The sequence below is a fragment of the Camelus bactrianus genome, chromosome X, assembly GCF_048773025.1.
Source record: "Camelus bactrianus isolate YW-2024 breed Bactrian camel chromosome X, ASM4877302v1, whole genome shotgun sequence".
In the NCBI taxonomy this organism is placed as follows: Eukaryota; Metazoa; Chordata; class Mammalia; order Artiodactyla; family Camelidae; genus Camelus; species Camelus bactrianus.
Genome location: NC_133575.1, coordinates 14,612,625 through 14,639,078, shown reverse-complemented (window position 1 = coordinate 14,639,078; position 26,454 = coordinate 14,612,625). Strand labels below are relative to the sequence as shown.

The 26,454-nt window shown below is 39.1% G+C and overlaps 1 protein-coding gene across 1 annotated transcript in view; it reads left to right on the top strand.

The window, feature by feature from the left end:
• The window catches only part of MAP3K15 (mitogen-activated protein kinase kinase kinase 15), a 119,952-nt gene that overhangs the window by 47,317 nt on the left and 46,181 nt on the right, over positions 1–26,454 (top strand). Inside the window, 4 exon segments of the mRNA XM_074359680.1 lie at positions 19,634–19,728; positions 19,731–19,803; positions 24,324–24,436; positions 24,671–24,830. Coding sequence (XP_074215781.1) covers positions 19,634–19,728; positions 19,731–19,803; positions 24,324–24,436; positions 24,671–24,830 — 441 coding nt within the window.

Sequence of the window (26,454 nt, the reverse complement as noted above, 5' to 3'; positions counted from 1 at the left end):
GAAAGGAGTAAAGAGTAGAAGCCCAGGGCAAGCAACTGCCTTTAAAGCAAGTAGAATTTGCGCAGGCCACTTCTACTTACATTCCAATGATGAGAGCATAGTCACATGACCACATCTAGCTGTAAGGGAAGCTGGGAAATGTAGTCTCGAGATGAGTGGCCATGTGCCCATCCAAATTCAACTACTGTGGATTTGGAGGATAACTAGGGGTTTGCCATATCGAATCTCACAAAATCCCAGCTGCGTAAATGTCTTAGTCCTACAGTCACCCTTCCTCCTCTGATAATATATAGGAAGAGGGGTAGCATTATGTGAACATGGTGAGAACCAGGCCCAGATAGCCTTTCCGCTGGGCCTGACCTCTGCCGGGGCTAGGAACTGGTCATGCTTGAATCATAACAGCAAAAAACTCTGGGAGGGTTTCAAATGTGGCTTGAGAAGCAAAGCTCTGGCACCTCCCTAGCAACCTTCCTCCACGGCCAGCGTCTTCCACAGGGGATGAATAAAGTAAGGGTTGGCAGTGACATGAGTCATAGGACTCTTGTGTCTGATTTCTCACAGGCTTTGTTTTGCTACAGCAGCTGGATTAGGCTGCAGACTGTAGACCTGCCACTGGCAGCCTCTGTGGGACAGCAACAACACAGAACCCCACGGCTCCAGGATTCTTGTAATGCCTGTGAGGCCGCATCTCTGTTTCATACTGAAGTTTGTAAAATGCACAGACAGTGAAGTGCATAGGTCTTCATACAAATTGATGAGTTTTAGAAATAGATATACACATGTAAACAAAATATGAAATATTTCCACCCCAAGCTCCGAAAATTCTCTTATGCCCCTTTGCAGATAGTCCCCACCCCTCCATAGGCAGCCACTATTGCAACCTCTGTCTCCATAAATGAGTTTTTCCTGTCCTTAGTCTTTGTGTAGGTGAAATCACACGGTATGTACTCTTTTGTGTCTGGCTTCTTTCACTCAGCATCGTGTTTGTGAGGTTCGTCCATGCTGTTGGATGTGGTTGGTTCGTTCTCCTTGCTGTGGAGTTTTTCGTTATATGGATATTCCACAACTAATGATCTGTTTTCCTACCAATAGACCTTTCGGTCGTTTCTAGCTTGGGGATACTAAGAACAGTGCTGCTGTGAACATTCTTGCACATGATATTTGCACACATATGGACATATTTCTGTTGGGTACGTAGCACATGCGTGTGTCCTGCTGTACTAGACACTGACAAACTGTGGTGGTCAGGATTTTGATTCCTTTTTGAGGGGAGGCTTCATGGTCTCTGTGAAAATGTGCCTCATCTCTCCACAGTCGTCCTTAAACTCAGCATCCCAGGGCAAGGAGTGTTGGGAAGGGCATCTTCCTTAAGCCTGAAAAAAAAGTCCTGTAACTCTGTTCCTCCAGAGGAGTGTGTTCAGCTTTTATTTGTACTTAATTATACTTGATTGATCCTTGACTCAAGGATAAAATGAGTTATCACTGGTGAATTTTCTAGAAGAATGCCTGGCACACTAATGCTATTTTAAAAAATAGTTTGTTAGATTAAAAAAAAGAAAGCCATTTAAGTCACTCACCACCAAGTCTTTTCCCAGACCAAGGAGAGGTAACTGTTGTCAAACAGAATGAAATAATCTGATTACCTTCCACTCAAAGTAATAAAAGAATGAAATATGTTTTGAAATAAAGAGTCAGTATCTAAGAGAAGTGGGTGTGGCAGGATGAAGTGATCCCCGGATGATATGTGTTTCCCATTTGGAAGCAGAATGGCTGGGATTGTTCCCCAGAGAGCCCCCTTTCTCTCTGATGATGGGTCTTTTCCTTCTGGTCCGATGGTCCTCTGTTAGACAGTGGTTCTCTTCACTGCCAGGAAGATAATCACCACAAATACATTTTGAGGCCAGGCTAGCTCCTTCAATGCCAAGAACCTTATTTTCTCGAACCACAGAGGGATTTCCTGTAGCGTGGCAATGTTTGCTTCATTTATACATGCAGTCAGATCCTGGATTTCGTGTCTTCGCTCTAGGGATAACTTGGCCAGCTGTCAGTGTAGCCGCAGTAGGATTTGGCATTATGCACATTTCTGAGAAAGTCGACGGAGATCACCATGTGCCTATAAAGAGCAACATAGTGATGGACAGATAATGAATTTTCCTGCATTAGAGTTGACGTTTAACTCCTAGGAAGTGGAGCAAATCATGGCTGTAAATGTTACTGAAGATTGGCAATAACAAATGAACAAATCCTCAGCTGACAAGGACCCCCTGTTTTAGGGAAGCTGCCTTGAGCTGAGTCTTTTCCTGATAGCTTTCCCTTCTCTGAATTCAGAAGCCCATTCAAAGCTACTTCAGGTTTCCTTTGGTGGTGAAATTTCTTGCCTCCCAATGGCATGGAATGAACATTTTTTATTTGATGTTGCTTTTACAGACAGGGCTTTACTAGATATGCTCATGCAGCCGGAAGATGCTGACCAGTTCACGCAGCAGGCAGAGGCATGGTCTGGAAGAATAGGAGGATCAAAGTCCTAGATTTAAAAACAGCAAAACTCACCTGTCGCAAAGTAGGAGTGTGCTCATATTCTACTCCCTGCATCTTCAGGTCCAGACCGCCAACCCTGGCAAAACTGAGCTCACTAAATTACTCAGCAAGTGCAGGTGAAACTGAATGCGTGATGTGTTTATTGGAATAGCTGATGAGTCGCTCTATAAATAAGTTAAGGGGAGTGATGGGGAGAGGAAGATACTCCGCGGGCCCTAGAAATGTGTGTATCAGGGGCGGAGTGGAAATTACATGAATGTTACTGAATCCAGCCCATGTCAGAGGGGCTGCAGGCTTGTTCCCGAATCTACAGCAGTCACCTCATCCTCGGCCTCTGGGCTCCCCAGCCAGGTCATTGCTCAGGTGGAGGGACGGTGTGCGCTTGTTGTCTCTGCAGTAACCACCAGCCTCCTTTTCTTTTTCTTTTGTTTCTGTTCACCGTGCGATCTCACCGTATTCATTTGTATGTTCATGTAAAGAGCCATTTTTTTTATTACATGTTTGCAAAGAGTAGGAAAATGATATCACCCTACTTTTATAGCGCGTTTGTCTCCAGGTTCCTAAAACCATGCTGCAAAAGAAGAATGCATATTTGTGGTGATTGTTTTCCTGGCAGTGAAGAGCAGCACAAAATCTGTGACCTTATAAGGAGTCATCTAGTCTAAATCCTTTATTTTAGAGAGGAGGAAAAAAGAAGGAAAGGGAAGGGCCTAAAATGAAACAGCTGGTCAATAAGTGATCTGGGACCAGAACTCCCTAATTTTAGCACAATGCTCTACATACACTAGTGTAATAATATCATGGCGTCATCAAAGAAACTTCCCAGAAAGCTTTAGCTTATATTTTCTTTGCCTGACGGACAACCACAATAAGCCATGGGCCTCTTGGAATTGTAGGGCCATGCTTTTTATACATCTTGCTTTTTCATATATGACAAGAGCATTAGACGGTAGCCACTTTTATGATATATACTTTTCCTACCAAAAGACCAGTTGCATTTTTTTTTCCTGAGAAATGGACCAACCCATGAGCTTCTGAGCACTGGCCTTGCCAATAATACAGATTTTCCTTTTGAAAAATAAATATCCGGAGAACTTACCACTCCCAGTGTCCTCATTCCTCCGGCTGGCCTTCTGGAGCCTGTGTTATCTTCCTGTTCTGTCAGCTTCCTGCTTCGGTTCCCTCTCTTTTGCCCTTCCTTCATTTACTGACTTATTTGTGTGCCAGTGGAAGGGCTTTGTGCTAAAGAAGGAGAGAGCTGGTTAGCTGTGACTAAAGTTAACCGGTGATCTCAAAATGCAGCCACGAGTGTGCATTACATATTTGAACTTACGCAGACAAGTAACTTGTTCTCTTCAAACTAATTGTGCCGCAGTTCTCTGCTTTATTTCGACAATGTTGCCATTATTCAGAATATCATTGTATCATTGGGAGGGGGGCGATATTTTTTCTTCAGAGCTGGCTTGTACAGCAGTTAACAGGGTGCATAGGAAATCAGTATCATTGCTGTGGGCTTTGAAGGCAAACAGATTTGGGTTTGAATTCCTGCTCCTGTATTTTTCTGTGTGTGGGGGTGGATGGTAATTAGGTTTACTTATTTATTTTATTTTCAGAGGACGTACTGGGGATTGAACCCAGGACCTTGTGTATGCTAAGCATGCGCTCTACCACTTGAGCTATACCTTCCCGCCTCCTGCTCTTATACCTAAGTGGCATGGCATATAGTCAAGCCACTAAGTTTCCTGAAGCCTTAGATTCCTCATCTGTAAAATGGGACACTAACGTCTACCAAGAAGTAAGTATTGACAGAGGTTCTTCTGGAGTGAAGCAGGTGCTCGGCTATGGCTGTGATGATTACTGTGTAGCTTGATGACCCATATTTTTACCAAGTTTGAGAATTTTTGACCATTTCCAATTATCAAAACTACTAGGAAAATAGAGATTTGCCACCAAAGAAGATATTTAAAAGAAAGGAATTTCATAAAGAAATGTTGGTAGAAGTGTTGTTAGCATAAGAACATTGTTGGGATAGGGATAAATATCTGGTCCTTTGAGGTGATGATTTTGAATGGGATAGGGTTTGTTAGAATGTAGCTATTTGTAGAAAAAAGAATATTATGTTTGGTAAAACTCAGTTTATTACTTTATAGGACGTTTCTCAATTTTGTACTATTGATATCTGGAGCTGCATAATTCTCTGTTTTGGAGGCTGTCTGATGTATTGTAGGAAGTTTAGCAAAGTCCCAGTCTCCACACTAGATGCCAGTAGCACCACCCCCCAAGTTGTGTGACAACCAGAGGTATCTCCAGACATTGCCAACTGTTCCCTAGGGACAAAATCAGCCTTGCTTGAGACCACTGCTTTATAGGGAGTCATTGTGGGGTGGGTAAAGAGCATATGCTTTAATGTTTGAATCACTTAATAGCAATATGATATTGACAAGGTAATTAAACTGATTAAACCTGAGTTTGCTTATCTGTAAACCAGAATGGAGATGCCTGTGGTGAGGATTAAATGAGATACACCATATGCAAATGTCCTGCACAGACCCTGGCAGCTAGAAGGCTGTTAATAAAAATTCATTTCCAGTGCATGCTTAACATGCACGAAGTCCTGGGTTCAATCCCCAGTACCTCCACTAAAAATAAATAATAAAATTAAATTCCAAAAGTTCGGTTACTCCTCCATTTATCCCCACCTTTCATTTCTTAAGTCAAATGGGGAGGCTACCTAGTGTGATATAAAAAGATTATAGAATCTCTATCAAAATTCCAATTGCATTTTCCACAGAAATAGAAAAAACAATCCTAAAATTTGTGTAAGACAAAAGACCCCTAAATAGGCAAAGTAATCTTCAGAAGGAACAAAACTATATCATACTTTCTGATTTTAAACTGTATGTTTTGCAAAGCTGTTGTGATCAAAATGGTATGATACTGGCATAATGATATAGACACACAGACCAGTGGAACAGAATAGAGAGCTGAGAGAGAAATCCACACATACCTAGTCAGTTAATCTTTGACAGGGCGCCAGGAATACCTATTGGAGAAAAGACAGTCTCTTCAATAAATTGTGTTGACAAAACTGGATATTCACCTGCAAAAGAATAAAATTGGACTCTTACACCATATGCAAAAATTAACTTGAAATGGATTATAGACTTACATCTAAGACCTGAAACCATAAAACTTTTAGAAGAAAACATAGGGAAAAATTCCTTGACATTGGCCTTGACACTGATTTTTTTGACTATGACATCAAAAGCACAGGCACAAAAGCGAAAATAAGTAAGTGGGACTACATCAAACTAAAATGCCTCTGTACAGCAAAGGAACCAATCAACAAAATGAAAAGGAAACCTACAGAATGGGAGAAAATATTTGCAAGCTATCTGTGTGATAAGAGGTTAATCTCTAAAATATGTAAGAAACTCATGCAACTCAACAGAAAAAAATCCGATAAAAAATGGGCAGAGGACCTGAATAGATGTTTTTCCAAAGAAGACATACAAATGGCCAAGAGATATATGAAAAGGTGCTCAATATCACTAATCATCAGGGAAGAACAAGTCAAAACCATAATGAGGTACCACCTCACATCTATTAGGATAACTATTATAAAAAAGAAGAAAGATAACAAGTACTGGTCAGTATGGAGAAAGGGAACCCTTGTGTGCTGTTGGTGGGGTTGTAAATTGGTTCAGCCATTATGAAAAACAGTATGGAGGTTTTTAAAAAAATTAAAAATAGAACTACTATATGATCTGGCAACCCCGCTTCTGGGTATATATTCAATAGAAATGAAATTAGTAACTCAAAGAGAGATCTGCACTCCCCTGTTGATTGCAGCATTATTCACAGTAGCCAAGATGTGGAAACAACATAAGTGTTGGTCAACAGATGAATGGCAACAGAAAATGTGTGTGTGTGTATGTATATATGTGTGTGTGTGTGTGTGTGTGTGTGTGTGTGTATATATATATATATATATATATATATATATATATATAAAATATGTATATATATAATATATATGTATATATGCAATGAAATATTATTCAACTATAAAAAGAAGGAAAGCCTGCCATTTGCAAAAACATGGATGTACCTGGAGGACATGATGCTAAGTAAAATAAGCCAAGCACAGGAAGACAAATATTGTATGATCTCACTTATATGTGGAATCTAAAAATTTCAAGCTTACAGAACCAGAGAGTAGAATGGTGATTGCCAGGGGTGGTGGATAGAGAAAATGGGGAGATGTTGGTCAAAGGGTACAAACTTTAGTCAGGAATGAGTTCTGGGGATGTAATGTATGATGACTACACAGTTAATAATACTGTATTGTATACTTGAAAGTTGCTAAGAGAGTAAATCTTAAGTGTTCTCACCACACAAAAAAAGTAACTATGTGAGGTGATGGATGTGTTAACTAACTTAACTGTGGTAATTGTTTCACAATGTACATGTATATTAAATCATCACGTTGTACCCTCTGGGGGAAAAAAGACTGCAGAAGAGGCAACACAGCAAGTGTGAAGTGACTTACTGGCTTAGTCTATAGAAAGTATGGCTCTTTAAAGTAAATGAGAAAAACTACTTGTCATTTAGCCAAATAGTGGCCTGTAGCTCTTAACTGACCAGGAGTTGGTTGTCCAGAGAACATTTAACTTTGGGGTGGTTTGAGAAATATTTGAAAGCCACTTTGCTGTTGATAGCCCACAAAACCATGGGCTGGACTGCTGTGGAAGAAATGAGGATAATGGGAATTAATGGGATGGTTTTAATAATTAAATAAGAATATCGTAAGTAAAAAACTACAGCACAGTGCCTGGCACATAGGAGATGCTGGATAAATGTTAATTGCCCTTCTGTTTCCCAGCAGAGAATCTCAACCATCAGTGTTATGTCATCTTCAACGATGGTATTTGAGGAAGGTTTGTTGCGAAGAGATAGGATCTGGAAAGCCATTTGGAGTAAAATGTGAAACTTTAGTGAACAACTCCTCAGTTCTTCCGGGTAGGAGTCCCTTGATTGAGAAACCTGGCTCTGCTTTGCCTCCCATCCTGCTCCTCCTAGTTCACTGCTCTTTAGCCACCCTCATCTGCCTTCTGCTCTTAAGAGCAGCAGCCTGTTCTCCCCTGTGGGTGTTTGCAGAAATTTCCTGTCTGGAATGCTCATTGTAACCTGACCGTCCTTCAGAGTCTTGTTTGTTTTATTGACATTTGCTCTTTTTACTTTTTACATTTGTTGTTTTCTTTCCAGTTTTACAAGCAATACATGTTCATTGCAGATAACTAAAAATACATGAAAACATAAAGAAGAGTAATCACCTATAATCCCCAGCCCCACAGAGATAACCATCATTAGCATTTTGATGCATTTCCTCCCAATGTCTCTGTATTTTTTAAGTTGAAGTATAATTGACCTACAACACTGTTAGTTCCAGGTGCACAACATAGTGATTCAGTACTTCTATACGTTACAAAATGATCACCATGGTAAGTCTATCTAGTTACCATCTGTCACTGTTCAAAGAGATTACGTAATTGACTGTATTCCCCATGCAGTACATTTTATCCCCATGACTCATTTATTTTGTAACTGGAAGTTTGTACCTCTTAATTTCCCTCAGCTATTTCACTCATACCCCTAACTCCTCCCTCCCCTCTGGAAACCACTGTTTATTCTATCTATGGGTCTATATTTTCTTATATTTGTTCATTTGTTTTTTAGATTCCACATACAAGTGAAATCATACAGTATTTGTCTTTCTCTGACTTATTTCACTTATCATAATATCCTCTAGGTCCATCCATGTTGTCACAAATGGCACTTCAAGATCTAGTTTAAATATCCCTTTCTGAGAGAGGTTGATATTGCAAAGAATACCACATCTAAAAGCCATGTCCCTACTCTTACTTATTCTCATAGCATTTGCTCTTTTCCTTCATAGTGCTCACATTTCTATGCTTACTTATTTTATATTTATCATCCCTCCCACTAGACTGTGAGCCTGAGGGGAGCAGGGGCCATGGTATACTAGGCCATTGTCTGCCCCATGCCACACAGTAGGTGCTCAGTGAGTATTTATTGAATGAATGAATGAATGAATGAATAAAAGACTAAATGATCAAACTGTGCTATACAATTGGAAGAGATCCGTACGATGAGTATCTGAATAAAGGTTTGGTAGTAGAAAGCGAATCTATTGCATTTTTCTTTATATGCATAAAAGCAGAGACAGCTGAGTCATCCATATTCATTGTATACAGATAAATATAAAAACACAATTACTGGTAATACTACCATTCAAAGGTAATGGAGGGCAGGGCCCAAAGCATGGAATTCAGAAAAGTGTAGGGCTGCATAGGCTAGGTCAGAGGCTGTGGTGATGGAAGTCATCCTAGTGTGGGATTCCAGGTGTCTGTTAAACAAGATTCAACAGACTCAGAGGAGAGATGATCTTTTTCACCAAGGAAATTTGTGCCTTAGTGTTGTTCACTTGTGTATTAGGGTAACTGCTATAACAAATGGCATCATGATTTCAGTGACTTAACATAATGAAAGTTTATTTTCACTTATGCAGTGTTCCAATGTGGGTGTATTCTGATTGGGCAGTCTCTTCTCTAGGTGATTACTTGATGATCGAGTCTTTCCGTTTTCAGGCTCTGTCCTCTCTTACTTCCTCAGATCTCCTTTCAGACAAATGACAAGGGAGACCATGGTATATTTCCAGGGATGTTTTGTGTGTTTTGTAACTGCTTTATTGAGATATAATTCACATACCATACAGTTCACCCATTTAAAATGTACAAGTCAGTGGTTTGTAATACATTCTCAGAGTTGCATAACCATCACAATAATCAATTTTAGAAGACTTTCATCTCTCCCTCCAAAACCCTGAACCTGTTACCAGTCACCACCCCTACCCCACCCCATTTTCCCCTAACCTCTCTCTCCAGCCCTAAACTACCACTAATCTATTTTGGCAATCCATTAGCAGTTACTCCCTATAACCCCACCTCACTCCCCAGCCCTAGGAAACCACTCATCTATTTTCTGTCTTTATGGGTTTGCCTGTTCTGGACGTGTCATACAAACAAAATCTTACGCGATCTCTTGTGACTGGCTTCTTTCACTGAGCAAAATGTTTTCAAGGTTCATCCATGTTGTAGCAGGTGTCAGTACTTCATTCCTTTTTATGACTGACTAATATTCCACTATACTCTTATACCACATTTTATTTATTCATTCATCAGTTGATGGATGGTTGGATCGTTTCCACTTTTTGACTGTACCAGGGAGATGTGTTTGAGTCCGGTCAGGAACTGATGTTTATTACTTCTTAGCACATTTCACTATCCAAAATCTGGTCTCGTGGTCCAATCTAACTGCCAGGGAAGTTGGCAAATATGATTTGGCTGAGTGCTCAGGGGAAAAAAAAATAGATGTGATTTAGTGGACACATCCTAGTCTCTGCTCCAACTTGCAAATAAGGAATAGAATTTTACTGGATCCATCTGTGTGGAGATCCCTGGGAGTGTATCAGAGAGCAGAACCAAGAATTCAGGCAGGGATAGTCTTCAGCTCCTGTTGCCTTTGTGAAAATGGGAAAGCTGGCCTGAGAGATGCCCAGCTCATCAGGGCCCACCAGCCCAGTGTAGGATTCAGTCTTCACAGATTCTATGATCCGAGGAGACTGAGAATGGTTGGGATGATGGGAGCAAGAGTGGGATGATTTAATACTGGTTCTGCCTTGATACAAAACTAGGTCCTATTTGTAGAGCAGGAAAGCAACCTTTCTGGTTTGTGTGTTTCTTTGGCTCTGGACACTGCTCACACTAAAACACAGGATGCCTCTAACTGCCCCTTCTTCTTATGTAAATTTAAGGTATCTGGCAGGAGTAGGGCACCTGCTGTCTTGTAGCAGATGTATATCTGTCATTATCTGATCAAGAAACATAAACCACTCTAAGTATTTAAAATAGAGGAAGTTTAATACAGGAAACTGATTATAAGGTGGTAAAAGACTGCAAAGGCAAACAGGGAACTGAGGCAGCTCAGAAATTTGCATCAGCGGGAAGAAGCTACCATCTCTCCCTTGGCTGAATAGACACAGAAAAGAGATGATATTACCAGAACCAGTATTGTGAGCCAGCCTGTTGGGAGTTAGGTTTGAAGAAGAGATGCAGCTGGTTGCTAAAACCACCAGACAAAACACAAAAAAAGAGAGAAACATTACTCTGCTTTCTTCCTTCTTCCCCTCCTCTGGTAACTCATCCACCAGTGCCTCCAACTGGCTGCTCATTGCCTATAATCAGCTGAACTGGGAGCCTGGGAACAAGCCTAGAGGAGTCAACTCCCCTGTGATACAGAGCAAAGCATGGGAAAGAAGAATGTACTGAAGGCAAATAGACCAATGATTGGCCCACAGGACACAACTTTCAGAAACACTACACAGTGTCTATATATATTTTTAAGTGAACTTTATTAAGGTCTAACTTACATAGAACAAAATGCACCCATTTGAAGTGCACAATTTTATGACTTTGGCCAAAGTAATACACCTATGTAACTACCACCACAATCAAGTTATAGAATGTTTTATCCCCAAAGGTTCTCCTTTGTTCTTTCTTGGTCACTTTCCCCCACCAGCCAGCCGCATTTGGATAATTTCGATTGACCTGTATTTCAGTTCACTGATCCCTTCTTTTGTAGTGTCCAGATCTGACATTATGCCCATTCAGTGATTTGTTTTTATATTTTTGAATTTTTCAGCTCTAGGACTTCCATTCATTTGTTTTTTGAGTTTCCATTTTTCTCGCAAACTACCTTCTTTCTTCACACATACACGTACATTACATTTATAGGAACAATGTATAATAGTTGATTTAAAGTTGCTGTCTGCTAATCCAGTAGCAGATTCAGTTCATTTGTGATTAGCTCAAGCCCCAACCCCTTGCCTCGCTGCTGCCTTTTTGATCTTGTCAATATTTGAGCAGAGAAAGTTCTGGGCTGCCGTTTCTGATATCTTTGGATTCCACTTTTGCCGGGCCCCAGGATCTGAATGTTGTGATAATGCTGTGGTATCTTTCTACCTTTGGACTTTTCCTTCACTGTGATTTTCTTGGCAAAATTCAGGGGATGGGTGTGAGGCAGGAGAATTGTTAGGCTACGTAATCTATGTTTGCTTGGGGACCCTTCCAGATCCCATTCTATCCCATCAGTCCATAATATTGTTCAAGGCTTGGCTGATTTTCTCCTTGTCCTTACAAAGTTTCTCTGTGAAACTTTCCATTCATCCATACCTAGACCAGGCACCCAACTACGGAAGCTATCACAGCTCTCTGTTCACCTCTGAAAGGTTCGTTTTTCTCTGGAATTCATTTAATCAAGGATGTTCTTCCTTCTATTCAGTATAATTTTTATATTGTCTGGGTTTTTATTGTTACCACAGGAGTCGAAGGCCCTTCACATTCTTCTACATCCTGATTGGAAGCAGAAGGTCTTTTCAAAGGTTTTTGATGGGGCACCTAAGGAAAAGTTTTCTCTAGAAAGGACAGTAGTCTAATGAGCTGCTTTGTTTGTTAATTCTCAGGTCTGGCTTAGAAGTAAGGTTTTTTGGAACTCTGTCTCCGTCCCTATGAACTTTCTCTCATAGACATACAATGTAGAACAGATGGGCAGGAAGGCAGGACGGCTGGTGACACACCCGTGCTCTGGCAGATCTGTAGTTCACAGTAACCTTGTAAGGTAAGCAAAGTCAAACCTACTTTTCAGGTGAAGAACTGAGGCATAGATGGGGAGAGTAACTTGCTTCAAATTCAAATGGGTAGGAAATGGTATGAAACTCACCAAAATCTAGCTCTACATGATTCCCAGTCCAGTATTGGGTTTTTACTCTATGCATTTTTATTGCATAAATAATATATGGATATGTCCATATGTTCTTGTGAAAAATTGAAAAAAATTAAAGCAGTTATCCCTTATAATTCTAATCACTGATCCTGTTTCTATTCCAGAAGTAACATCTCTTGTCAATTTGGTGTATGTCTTTTCAGAGAGTTTTGTGTGCATTTACATACTATTAAACTATGTCATACTGCATCTCAAGACCATACAGGAGATGTTCTGTTATTTCCTTTGTTCACTTAGCAATTGATGTTTGGAGATCTTTCCATGTCAGTATTTAGTCCTGCTTGGTTTGTCACTCATTCAACAGACATTTTTTTGAGCACCTACTATGTGTCAGATCCAGTTCTAAACACTGGGGCACCGCAGTAAATAGACCAGATGACAAAATCCCTCCCTCTTGGAGCTTACATTCTCAAACGGGAAGAGACAATCAAAAAATAAGTAAAATTATTAAAGCAGGTTAGGGTGATAGGGAAGGCTAGTGGGACAGGGAGGTTGCAATTGTAAGTTGAGTGCTCAGAGAAGACCTCAGGTACTAGAGAATAACTTGGAAAAAAGATTAAAAACGGATGAGGGAACATACCATGGAAACATATGGGGGAAGAACATTCCAGGCAGAGGGATCGGCATGTGAAACAGTGTGGAGGTTTGTGCAGCTGGAGCAGAGTAGGTGATATGGGGGTGGGTGGATGGTAAGAGATGAGGTTGGAGAAACAACTGGGAACCAGATCTTGTAGAACCTTGCAGGGCATTATAAGAGAATTGACGATTGATCTAGATGGGAGCTACTGAAGAGGTACTGTTTTGGGGTTTTTTTAAGATGTAATTGACATATAACATTATATTAGTTTCAAGTGTACAATATATTGATTCAGTATATGTATATATTGTGAAATGATCACTACAATGTGTAGTTGACATACATCACCTCACATAGTTAAAAAAATTTTTTTTCTTGTGATGAGAACTTTAAAGATCTGTCAGCAATTTTTAAGTATACGATATGGTGTTATTACAGTCATCACACTGTACATTACATCTCCAAGACTTACTTATTTTATAACTCGAAGTTTGTACTCTTGACCCCCTTCACCTATTTTGCCCACCTCCTACCCACTACAGTCTGTCCCCTGTATCTATATTTTGTTTTTGTTTTTAGATTCCACATATAAGTAAGATTATACGGTATTTGTCTTTCTCTGTCTGACTTACTTCACCAAGCATAATGCCCTCAAGGTCCATTCATGTTATTCAAATGGCAAGATTCCTTTCTTTTTTATAGGTTGAGTAATAGTCCATTGTGTATGTATGTATATATGTATATTTTTTCATAGTTTCTTTATCCATTCATCTATCAGTGGACACTTAGGTGGCTTCCATGTCTTGGCTATTGTAAATAGTGCTGCTATGAACGTGAAGGTGCAGATATCTTTCTCAGTATTTTCATTTCCTTTATATAAATGCCCATAAGTAGAATTACTGGATCATAGGAGTTTTATTTTTAATTTTTTGAGGACCCTCCATACTGTTTTCCATAATGGCTGTACCAATTTACATTCCCATCAACAGTGCACAACAGTTCCCTTTTCTCCACATCCTCACTAATACTTGTTATCTCTTGTCTTTTTGATGATAGCCCTTCTAACAGGTGTGAGGTAATATCTCATTGTTTCTGCATTTCCCTGATGATTAATGATATTGACCATCTTTTCATGTGTCTGTTGGCCATACACATGCTTTCTTTGGAATGTTTATTAGATCCTCTGCCCATTTTTTAATCAGTTTTTGTTTTTTGTTTTGCTCTTGAGTTGTATGAGTTTTCTATATATTTTGGATGTTAACCTCTTATCAGATGATTTGTATGGAGAGATTTGAGTAGTGGAGTGATATGATCTGACTTAAGAGTTTAGCAGGATCATTTTGACTGCTCTCTTGAAAATAGATTGTAGAGGGGTGAGAGTAGAAGCAGAAAATGATGGTGACTTGGACCAGGGTGGTCATTGTAGAAGTCATGAGGAGTAGGCCAATTTTGGATATGGTTTGAAATACAAGTCAACAGAATTTGTTGGCTGAATAAAGGGCATTAGAGGAATCAAGCATGACGCCAAAGTTTCTGGCTTGAATAACAGGAAGAATGGACCAGCCATTATTAAATGAGATGAAAAAGATTGTGAGAACAGGTTTGATGGGACAATCACGAGTTTCATTTTGGATATGTTAAGTTTGAGGTATTAGACATGCAAGTGAGATACTGAGAAAGTAGTTGGATATGTAAGTCTAGAGTTTAGGGGAGAGCTCTTGGCTGGAGATGGAAATCAGGGAGTGATCAGAATATAGATGGTTTGAAAAACTCGTGACATTGGATGATATCACCAAGGGATATGAAGAGGAAAAGTCCAAGCATTGTGCCTGGGGACACTCCAATGTTAAAAGATCGGGGAGATGAATAGGAACCAGAGAATTAGGCTGAAGTAGGAGAAAAATCAGGAAAGTGTGGTACCCTGCAAGCCAAATAAAGAAGGTGATCCAAGGAGGAGGGAGTGCTCAACTGTCTAATGCTGCTGGTAGGTCAGATAAGACAAAGGCTGAGAATTAATCAGTGGATTTAGCAGTGATACAGACCTACTGAATTAGAATGTCCAGGGTAAGAAACACTGATGCCTGGATCTCTTCTCCAGAGATTGATTTAATTGGTCTGAGGTACAGCCTGGACACCAAGGTTTGTAAAGCTCCCCAGGTAATTATAGTATGCAGCCAAGGTTGAGACCCCACTGTCTTAGTTAACCTCCTCTCCTAAATTGTGAAATGGCTTTATTGTCAGAAATGGCTGTGGCTGGACTGATTAAGCACAGGAGTATGTATCTGTAGGCTTGTTCTTGGATACTTTGGGATCTGAAAATGATAAGCAGATCTGAAAACTGATTATTAACCACTAAAGGGATTAGCCATTTAGCACCTGTCTTAAAGTGGCTTTTAAGCTGAAAATCCCTTTGCTTTTTCACTGTTTGCAAATGTTTGATTTTTTTTTGTTTTGTTTATCCTCAAAAGACCTTTTGTTTTGAGTAACAAGGGTTCGTTTCAAGTTAATGAAAGAATTCAAGGGAAATCTTGATGCAGTTGGTCTAAAGAAAACCAACCAAACCTGAACTCATATCAATAATTAAGCACTTAAACGAGTTAAGTACATTCTTTTCCAAATCCTGAATATTTCACACCTCAAAAGTTGGCTCATAACAGATGTAGAAATTTTGTACCTCATTAAAGTTTTTACCTTTTTCATTTTCTCACCACAGACTCAGGACATTATTTAAATGCTTTAGTAAATTTTGAGTTGAGTTGGTATTTTTTGGCTCTTAAAAATTAAAGAATATCATGGGTGAGCTGTTCATCAAAAGATCTGGTCAGCAGGCTGGTAAAATTGGATTCTATGGACAAAGAGAAGAAGAATCAAATGTATTAGAACAAGACCAAGGTAGAAAATAGAAAAGGTCTGAGTTGAAATAGAGGCTTAATTATTGCAGGCTTCCAGAAGGATGCCAAGTGTCTAGATTAGTCCTTTTCAGTCCAGGTTGGGTTCCACAAGAGAATTAAGCCCTAATGTCATAAGGCATTCATTGTATCAATTGAATGAACTCTGTTAGACATCCGGAATGGGATGGTCATGTACCATCCTTGGGAGAATGGAGAAAATAGTCACTTGAATAATCAAATAATTTTCTCTAGGGCTTAATTCTCTAGCAGAACCCTTGAGAAAGGCTGTTTTAGGTACTAATTTGTCTTCTTTGATGATGCAGTAGTCTTTTGAGGTACAGGTCCTCAGGAAAGAAAGCATGAAAGAGCCTGTTGTAAAATTACCAAGAAATTTTTAAAAATCTCTTTATTCCTTTGTTAGAGTAGTTATTAGTAAAATATACACAGGAACACCTTGTACAAATCTCAGCAATGATTTTTTGAACAATTTAATGTGTGTCCTTCCAGACTTTTGTCTCTGCACATAAACATATATGTAAATAGTATTTAATGCAAAGAATGGGGTCTTGCTATTCATTTAGTTCCGCAGTTTTTTCCCCATGAACTTTACGGATGTTCTTCTGTATAATTCCGTGTGGATTTGGCCCTAAGGGGTGCATGATATTCCATAATTTGGTTGTTGCAAAATATATTTTACCACTCTTCTGTTAGTGGACATGTGGATCATCTTCAGTTTTCCACTATTATAAACAATGCCATAATAAACATTTATTCAAAAATTCTTGAATATCTATGTAAGTATTTCTATATTATAGATTCCAGAAGAGTCAGGATGAGTACCTTGTCCTTTTTTTATTATATAAATTTCAAATATATTGAAAAGTAGGGAATAATATAACGAACCCTCTTATTTACCCCTTATCCACTTCAATAATTATCATCACAGGCCAGTTTTGTTTCTCACTCACTGCCACCCACTCTACCATACCCCAACGCTGGGTTTATTATGAAGCAAAGATAAGCCATTTCAATGGATATTTCAGTATGTGTCCCTAAAGATTAAGGAGACTTTTATAATAGATAATCATGATTATATTATCATACCTAAAAATTAACAATAATTTCTTAGTATCAGTGTTCAAATTTTCCAAATTGTGTGTGTTTGTTTGTCCGTCTCTCTCTTTTTTTTTTTTTTTTTTTTTTTGATGGTGGGTCTGTTTGACATGATCCAGACAAGGTCTATACGTTATATTTGGTTGATATGACACTTAACTCTTATTTAGTATATAGATTTCCCCTTCTCTTATTTTTTTCCTTATTATTTATTTGTTGAAGAAGCATTTGTCCTGTAGAGTTTCCAAATTTATGGATTTTGCTGATCGTATCCCTATGATGTAATTTTAAAAGTCCCTCCCCGACCCCCGTGCAAGTTGGTCATTAGGTCTAGAGGCTTATTTCAGATTCTGGTTTGATTTATTTTTTTTTTTTTTGGAAAGAATACTTAATATTTGGTTGTGTACTTTATCTGTTTTTTCTCTTTTTGTGATGCTAGTGACCCTTGACAATCATTGCCTAGACCCGTTTTTTCATTAGGGATTGTAAAACAGTGATATTTGAATTTCATGATTAATTTCTGAGTTATTAGCCCAAATATTTTATAAGGAGAAATTTTTCCTCATCAACTTGGTTACCTTGATATACAATTTGTATGGAAAAAAGAGGCTATATGCTTAATTTGTGCCTTGATCAGTTTTCAGAAACAATGAATTGGTTCATTAACATCTTTCAGAAGTGACCAGTGAGGTTTTATAAGATCGTAATGAACTCATCATCTTAGTGATAGTTGATATGTTTCCATTCTTTATAGTTATTGTTCTTCTTAACATTCAGATTGCCCCCTCTTTGGCCAAAAACTGATTCAAGTTGGCTCCTAAGTCTTTTTGATACGAGCTTAGTAGCTTCTTTGCTTCTTTGTGTGTTGAAATGTTCCAAGATCATCTTAGACACAGCTGGGATCAGCCATTCCTTCAGGGAGTCCTGGTTTCTTTTAGTGAGAAATGATGTTTACAGACCCCAATCAGGGCTTGGAGGTTCTCATTGCTACTGAGTTGGCCATTGCTTTGGACCTTTTTGGTAGACAGAGCTAGGGAAACCATCTCATGATACTGATGTTCCAATTCAAATTTAGGACTATAGGGTTTTTACATAATTTCTTTGGTTTTATATTTGTAACTCCTATGCTGAAAAATCTGGTTCCTAATGATATTAATATTGTTTGTTGTATTCTATAATGTAAATATATAACATTTTCAAAATACCTGTATCAGTATTATCACCAACAGTATGGTTACTGGAAACTATTTAAGAATTCTTTACATTTATGTTTTTTCCTTAAGTTATATCTTCTTAGGAAAATACAGTCAAACTGCTGTGTTTTTAAATCCCATGATAAATTCGTTTCTCTTTTATGAGTCAGCCATCAGCCAGATGCATAGGTTCATTTGTTTTGCCCCAGCCACAAATTCGGATGGTATGTTTATTGGCAAACAGTGTTTTTAGGCAATATTTAAGAAATTACTTCACTTTCATTTATAATTATGTAAAAATCTTAGGTAATTTCAAAATCAGATTTTAAGAAATGTAACTTGTATCTATCCCTGTCCTCTTCATCATGTTTTTTCCCTCCACCTATCAGAATCGGCTTTTATTACCTTTTGTTTTATCCTTCCATTTTTGAAGAAATAAAAGCAGATATATGTATTTATTCACATCCTCCCTTTTCTTAAATAAAGAAGGAGCATTCTGTGCACAGTATTCAAAACCTTGCTTCCTTGTCTGAACAGTATATTCTGGAGAGCTCTCCATAGCAGTATTATATAAAATTTGTTTCATTCCTTTTTACAAATATTTTATATTATAGTATGAACATGAATATCATTGTTCTTAGTTAATTTACTCAGTCCTCACTTCTGATGGACATATGCTTCCAAACCTTCACAGGAACACTTTTAATATTTCATAACCACAAACTCCAGTTATTTTGTGGAAAAAAATTATTTTAACAACTGTCTAAGGAATCCATTTCCTGTGTGTAAAATGAAAAATTTACCATATAATTTAATAATACAGAAGGCTATGATTGATGGATATAGAAATAATTTCTTAAATTTCTTATTCTGGTGGGTGTGATTGGAATTACTACAGTCCTTCCTTGTTTGAGGTTGGCAAGACATTTCAGTTCAAGAAATGCCAAGATTTCTAAATTTATCTTGACTTTCTGAATTTGAGGACCCTGCCACTTTTCCAAAATAATCTTTTGTCAAACTGTCTCATCCTCATGATTCAGGCTTAGCTTCTGAAATCATTACTCTCCATCCAGCGACAGGAGGCCGCCATATTATTATTTCTTTCTAAATATCTTGATCTGCATATGCTTTCATCCACAGTCTAGGTCTAATTTAAAGAGAAAGGATCAGGTAGGGACTGAGTATGATTGACTGAGACTTACTGGTGTTGATCTTAAGCAGTTGTTTCATTCACATAGGAAAAATGAAATATAATTTAGATGTCTTTTTCCTGCTAAAGCCAAGTATCCCTACACCAGCCCTAATGTAACAGTGGCATTCTCATTCAGAGAATGAATGCATGTATACTCCTGTGTCTTGATTAAAACATTTGTCATCTTATGACATGAACTTGTCAGGAGAAACAGCACAGGCGATCATGAGAAGGCTCTGCAGATCATGCTCCAAGTTCTGCAGAGCTGTGACCACCCAGCTCCCAGCATGTTCTGCCTGTGCAGAGGATCTACAAGGACATCTTCTTGGATTCAGACTGCAAACATGATGCCAGCCGCGACAGCGCCATTGAGAGGTAAGCCCTCAGCTCTAATCAGCTCTGCAAAGAATAGAATTCCAGTAGCTAAAGATCCAGGTCTTTTCCCTATGTCTGCCTCCTGTGTGCTGGCAGTGAAAAAATGCCATAAATGTGGTTTGGGAATTTCCAGATTCCTTTTTCCCAAAGGAAACCATTAGAAACAGGGTTTTCTACTGGTGACATTCTTCCCCCAAATTTACTCATTTATAGGGGCAAGGAGGCTCAGCACACACCTTCCATCTACTCCTTCTAGAACCTTGTTCCACTACCGTCAGGGCATCATCTTCTCAGTGAGAGATGTTCATTCCTGCTTATTCATTTATTCAACGAGTGTTTATTGAGGGTTTACTGTATGCCAAAAACTTTTCTAGGCAGTGGGGATAAAGACACAGCAGATACGAATCCATGCCCTCAAGGACCTTGCATTGCTGGTAAGGGAAGTAAGACCAACAAATACAGTAAAATATATAGGATGTCAGCTGATGGTGAGGACCTTGGGGAAAAGTTAAGCAGATACGAGGGAATGGAGGGTTTGGAGGAGTTGTCTGCAATTTTATATAGGATAGTCAGTGAAGAGGAATAAAGATGTAAAGATGGTGAGGGAATGAGCCTTGGAACTGTGTTCCAGCGGGAGGGGACAGCAAGGGCAAAGACCCTGAGGAGGAAGTGTGCTGAGCATGCCCAAGGTTGGTGAGGCGGGAGCAAGGGGGGGAGTGGCAGGAAATGGGAGAGAAGAAGACCCTTTTCTTCTGAATGAGATGATAGAATGCCAGAGTGTTCTGAGCAGAGGAGTGACAAGATCTGACATACCTTTTAACCAGAGTACACTCACTGTTATGCAAAGAATACATTTTAGGGGATATATCAGCTATCATTTGCTGCATAACAAGCATCTCCAAAACTTAGTGGCTTAAAACAATGATTTATGATTTCTCAAGATTCTGTGGATTGCCCAGGCAGTTCCTCTGCTGGTTCTAATCCTCAAGTGCTGGACTCACTCCTCAAGTTGCAGTCAGCTGGAGAGTCAGTAGGCCTGGAAGGTCCAAGATGGCCTCACACATATTTGACTGTTGGTGGTGAGCCTCCATTCTCTAGCATGTGGTTCTAATCCTGGTAGGCAGCATTCTAAGAGAGTGAAGGTGGAAGCACAAAGTCTCTTAAGGCCCAGGAACTGAAATGAGCTCAGTTCTGCCACATGTTCTTGGTCAAAGCAAATCACTCAGCCAACCCATATTCAAAGGGGTGGAGAAATAGATGCCACCTATGGGTCGGAGACATGACAAAGTCGTGTGTATAGTGGGATGGGAAGAATTTGTGGCTATTAAATAATGTACCATGTGGACAAGGGCAGAAGCAGGGAACAGTTAGGAGACTACTGCAGAAATTCAGAGAAGAGCTGATGGTGGCTTGAACCAGGGTAGTAGTGATGAAAATGATAAGATGTCAGAAACTAGATATGTTTTGAAGGTAGAGCCAACAGCCTACGTTATCTGTTTCTATGAAGAGCTCTTGGTATCACTGGTCCAGTGCCAATTAAAAATTTTTTTATTGAAGTATAGTAGATTTACAATGTTGTGTTAATTTCTGGTATACAGCATAGTGATTCATTTATATATATATATATATACACATATATATATATATATTTATTTATATATTTATATATTTTTTCATTATAGGTTATTATAAGATATTAAATGTAGTTCTCTGTGCTATACAGTAGGACCTTATTGTTTATCTTTTTTGTATATAGTAGTTAATATCTGCAAATCCCAAGCTCTCAATTTATCCCTCCACCCCTTTTCTCCCTGGCAACCATAAGTTTGTTTTCTATGTGAGTTTGTTTCTGTTTTGTAAAGAAGTTCATTTGTGTCATTCTTTTAGACCCTACATATAAGTGATATCATATGGTATTCTTCTCTCTCTTTCTGGCTTACTCAGTGTCATTTAAATCTGTTTCCTCTCCCCTTCACCCCTCCTCTTTGTTTTCCTTCCATACATATTGAACATTGTCGCCTGCCCTCCTCTCTCCATCCACATTTTCCCCTGGTGATCCCAGTCACTCTCATACCTTGGAACCTTTAGCTGATCTCCAGCCCAGCCTCCACCCTAAGCTTTGGCACCACATTGCCCTCTCTTTGCCCACCTGTTCTACCTCAGGGGCTGGTATTTAAGACTCAGCATGTCTAAGCCTGAAGTCATTGCCTCCTCTCCACAAGGGGAAAAAAAAAAAAGAAACAAAACCATTGTCTTTCTTTCTTACCACCATCCTTTAGCCTTCTAGGCATACACTTTTGGTTAGTGTTTGATAACTTTCACTCATTCATCTCCCCATACAGTCCGTTCCCAATTCCAGCCCTTCTGTGAGTCTTCACTCACTCCCTGCCGGTCCTTTCCCATCACCACCACCACACCTAATCAGCAACATTTTTTTTTTTTTTTTTACTTTCTTGCTAGGTATGTTCTAACAGTATCCCAAGTAGGTTCTGGGCTTTGTGTCTATCAAGTCTATCCTTCGTAGATTGACAGCTTATTCCCCCTAAAGTTCAAAGACCCACAATGGCTCTCCACTCCCTATGAAATAAAACTTCAAACTCTTAGATCACCATTCTAGGTGCTCTGCAGACTTTCTCCCAACTCCCCCAACTCTGTTTCCCACCACCTGATACATGTCCAAGTAAACTGAAGTTCCTTAAGAGCTCCCCAAATCCTATCTCTGCTCTTACTATTTTCTATGCTAGGGGTTCCCTTTCCAAATCACTATTGTAATTCTATCCATCTTCATGCCACATCTCAAACCTCTTTGTCTTCTGTGAGTCTCTCTAGACTTGGATTTGTGTGGTTTCAGGTTACTTACCACATCCATGAAAATGTACTATTTTCACTAATTGTGTGTAGATCTTATCACCTCCATCATGGGACAGGTTCTTAGAGGACAGGGAACTTGTTTTATTCTTAGTTAGTCCCGGTAGTACCCAGTGTACTGTATGGTGGGGAGGAGTCACTCAGGGTATTGAATGGAAGGTGAAGGAAGGGAAATTAACGTTTGGTAGGGCCAAAGTAGAAAGCTGTGTTCCCACTGTGGTGGCCAGGAATTCAACCCCAGGTCAGAAAATGACTGCCTACAGCTCCTTCAAGGAAGTCACAGGAGCCTTTCTCCATCCACGTGATGAGGAGTGGCAGTGGCACAGGAGCAGATGAATCTTAGTCTTCTGGTCAGGGCATGTTGGCTCTGGTAAGAGCTCGGGGATCGTCTAGCTCTCAGAAGTGAAACATGCAGCTCAGGGAGACGTGGGGCTGGTCCTACACAAACCTGTAGTTGCAGCCCTGGCTCTGAGTTCAAGTCTTGTCTGTCTGCAAGTTGGACCTGTTTGATTTATGGATAAGAGGCATAAAGAAGTCACCCTCTCTGCCCTCTTCCCAGATAACTTTTCATAGTAAAAGAAAATTTAAAAAATCAAATAACGTATGTAATTTTAAATTTCCAAAACATATGGAGGAGTGGGGAGAGGTTTTAATTTCATTGAAATTTTGTTGACTGGGATTGGAAGGACTTTCTTAATGTCCTCTGGTCCATCTGAGGGTACTTATGTCCCAAAATTCATCAAATCAGGTTTTAACTGATTTCATGATTTCTGATTTAACTGATAAATTCTCCCTTCCACAACTGATGTTTTGTTGGTGTTTAATTCTCCTGTTGTCAACTGAGTGATAAAATCACTCCTGGTTTACAAAAAGACATTTTTGTGTCATTACTTCATTGATTAAATTCTTTTTTCCCTGGTCATAATATTTCTATTTGCTCGTGGAAGAGAAAGAAACATTTTATGTATAGAAAAAAGAGTAAGAATTAAAAATGTCATGGTTAACCTTTTGGTATAAAAATGGTATTTGCAGCTTTGGATCTTGTTCTTTATTCTCATGTAATAGATCCCTGTCCCTTCTCTCACTTTACGCCACTGCTCTTTGGGGTCCAGGATTTTGGCAGTACTGCTTCATATGTGACAAAATGATTCCATTTTGTAATATAAGCAAACAAATGTACTGCAGAGAAAGAACCTGTACCTGTTGTGATTTCCATGAAATAAAAAAGCTCAGTGTTCAAATGGGGTGTAACTTTAAAAATGAGATTTGAACATCAAATGGTGGTCTACTTTGGGGGGTCGAATTTTAATAGGTTTTAAATTTCTTTTGTACACTTTAATATAGTTCCTTTATTTTATACGATGCTTGTGGCTTTTATTTGAAAAAAAAAAAAAAAAACCCGACGAAGAAAGATTTTAAAACTCTCTCCTGTTAGTTACTGTGTTGCTATTATGACATGTTAAAGAAGCCATTCAGCTGCTGCACGTAACTATCTGTAAAGATGGGTGTGCTGGCTGGGGGAGGAGATCCGGAAAATAAATTAGAGTAGTAAAAATTTTCCTGAAAAGGTTGGTTTGTGCCGTTATTTACACTCTTTTTCTTCTATCATCATAAGATGATATGATAAGAATTCAGTGGTTCTGTAATTACAGGTATCGCAAAGGATTTGAGCTCCAGTCATCTCTTTGTTCTGGAATTAACCTTGCAGTTTTGCTGATAGTTGCTGGACAACAATTTGAAACTTCCATGGAACTAAGGAAAATAGGTAAAGCTGCTTCTTACTGCAGATGTTGACATGCTTTGGTAACACAAGTTCAGCATTAAAAATTATGTTCAAATAACTAGCATTATATTTCAAAAAGAGCAGTTACTCTCTGATGCACACCTGAGGCAGTAGCCAAAATGAAATGCCTGGTTTCTCCTCTATCTAAAGGCTTGCATACTATGATAGATACTAGGAAGATTTTTCATAACTTTATCTAAAATTCGAATTCTTAAGATGTCCGGCTGAACAGTTTGTTGGGAAGAAAAGGGAGCTTGGAGAAAATGAACAGTTAGTGGGATGTGAGTCAGTTCTTCAACATCAGCATGTTGGCCAGTGATGTTGGGAAGGCTGTCCAGGCAGCAGAGAGGTTGTTCAAACTGAAACCTCCAGTCTGGTGAGTCATGCAGATAGTAAAGCTCAAAGTACACCAAGAAAATGATGTTCATCACAAATGAAGACTGGAACTAAAACACGAATAATAGATATGGTCAAGAAAATGGTGGCCCAGTAGTGGCCCTAGGTTAGCCCATTTTACAGCCCTTGAAATGTGCAAGAAAGACTACTTGGAGACCTGGAAATGTGTTCATGGTTTATAATGGAATAAGAAAAGCCAGGTGCACAGTCTATTTTTCTCTTCAGTGATTCTCAGACTTTGGCATGTATCAGAATCACCTTTGTTGATTAAAACACATATTGCTGGGCTTCCTCTTAGGATTTCTGGTTCAGAGGGTCTAAGGTAGGGCCTGAGAATTTGCATTTACAAATTACAAGCTGGCGCTGCTGGTGTGGGGCCTACACTTTGAGAACTACTGTTCTATACGGACTCATTTTAATTAAAAATTTGTGTTTCGTATGTGACTCAGCAGGGTTTGGGAGGGTTGGACAAGAGCTGATTTCCCAATAGACATTAAGGTCCATTAGAAAGGACACTCCCTGAGATAATCACTATCAGTATTTTGGAGAAAATCCACCATTCATTATTTATTCATTACACAAATATCAACTGAGCATCAATTATGAGACTATAGCAAGCAATAATATAAGCACAATTATGAAGGACACTCTTAGCAGGCAGGATGTCCCAAGGACTGAGAAGTGATCTCTCAGAAGCCAGTCAAGAGCCAGACCTTTCTTTGGAATGTGTAGTTTGGACAACCCAGGCCTGCTGAGTTAATCCTTTACTGCTCAGTATCCAAGCAAGTCACGCAGAGTCTAGCTGATCTGCCTTCCCAGGATAGCGCCAGACTTTATCCTCAAAGGGCAAAATAGTACTCTGATACTATTAGTGGAACCACCTCTCCCCAGCTCCATTCACTACCAGAGAGGATGTGACCATCACTGCTTAGCAACTGTGATTCAAAAAGTTCAATTTGCCTGAAGATAGTAAAGGTGTGGTGAGATTGAAGACCTCATAAATTCAAAATCCCCCTGGTCAGATCTAATTAAAAAAAAGAGAGAGAAGACATTGAGGAGGGGGGAGGGTATAGGTCAGTGGTAGAGCATGTGCTTAGCATGCATAGGGTCCTGGGTTCAATCTCCAGGACCTCTATAATTAAGTAATTAATTAACCTCCTCCCCCAAAAAATAATAAAAGAAGAAAAGACATTGAGTTTCATATTAGTGATTGCCAGAGGTCAAAGTGAGGATCGGGGCGAGGAGGAGTTGGTGTGGCTATAGAAGGGAAACAAGAGGGATCCTTGTGGTGATGGAAATGTTTTCTATCTTGACTGTATCATTGTCAGTATCCTGATTGTGATACTGTTGTAGAATTTTGTATGATGCTACCATTGGGGTAAATCTTGCCAAGGGTGCATGGGATCTCTCTGTATTTGTTATCTTTCAACTGTATTTAAATCTAAAATTACCTCAAAATTAAAAGGGTAGTTAGAAAAGAAGACACTGAGTTTGAAATTTTGTCATTTTGTGGTTGCTTTGAGCTTCAAAGCAGTTGCTTTTGTTAATTAAGATAGCAAATGCCTGCCAGTCTGTATGCTTTGAACACAATGTACCAAAACTGA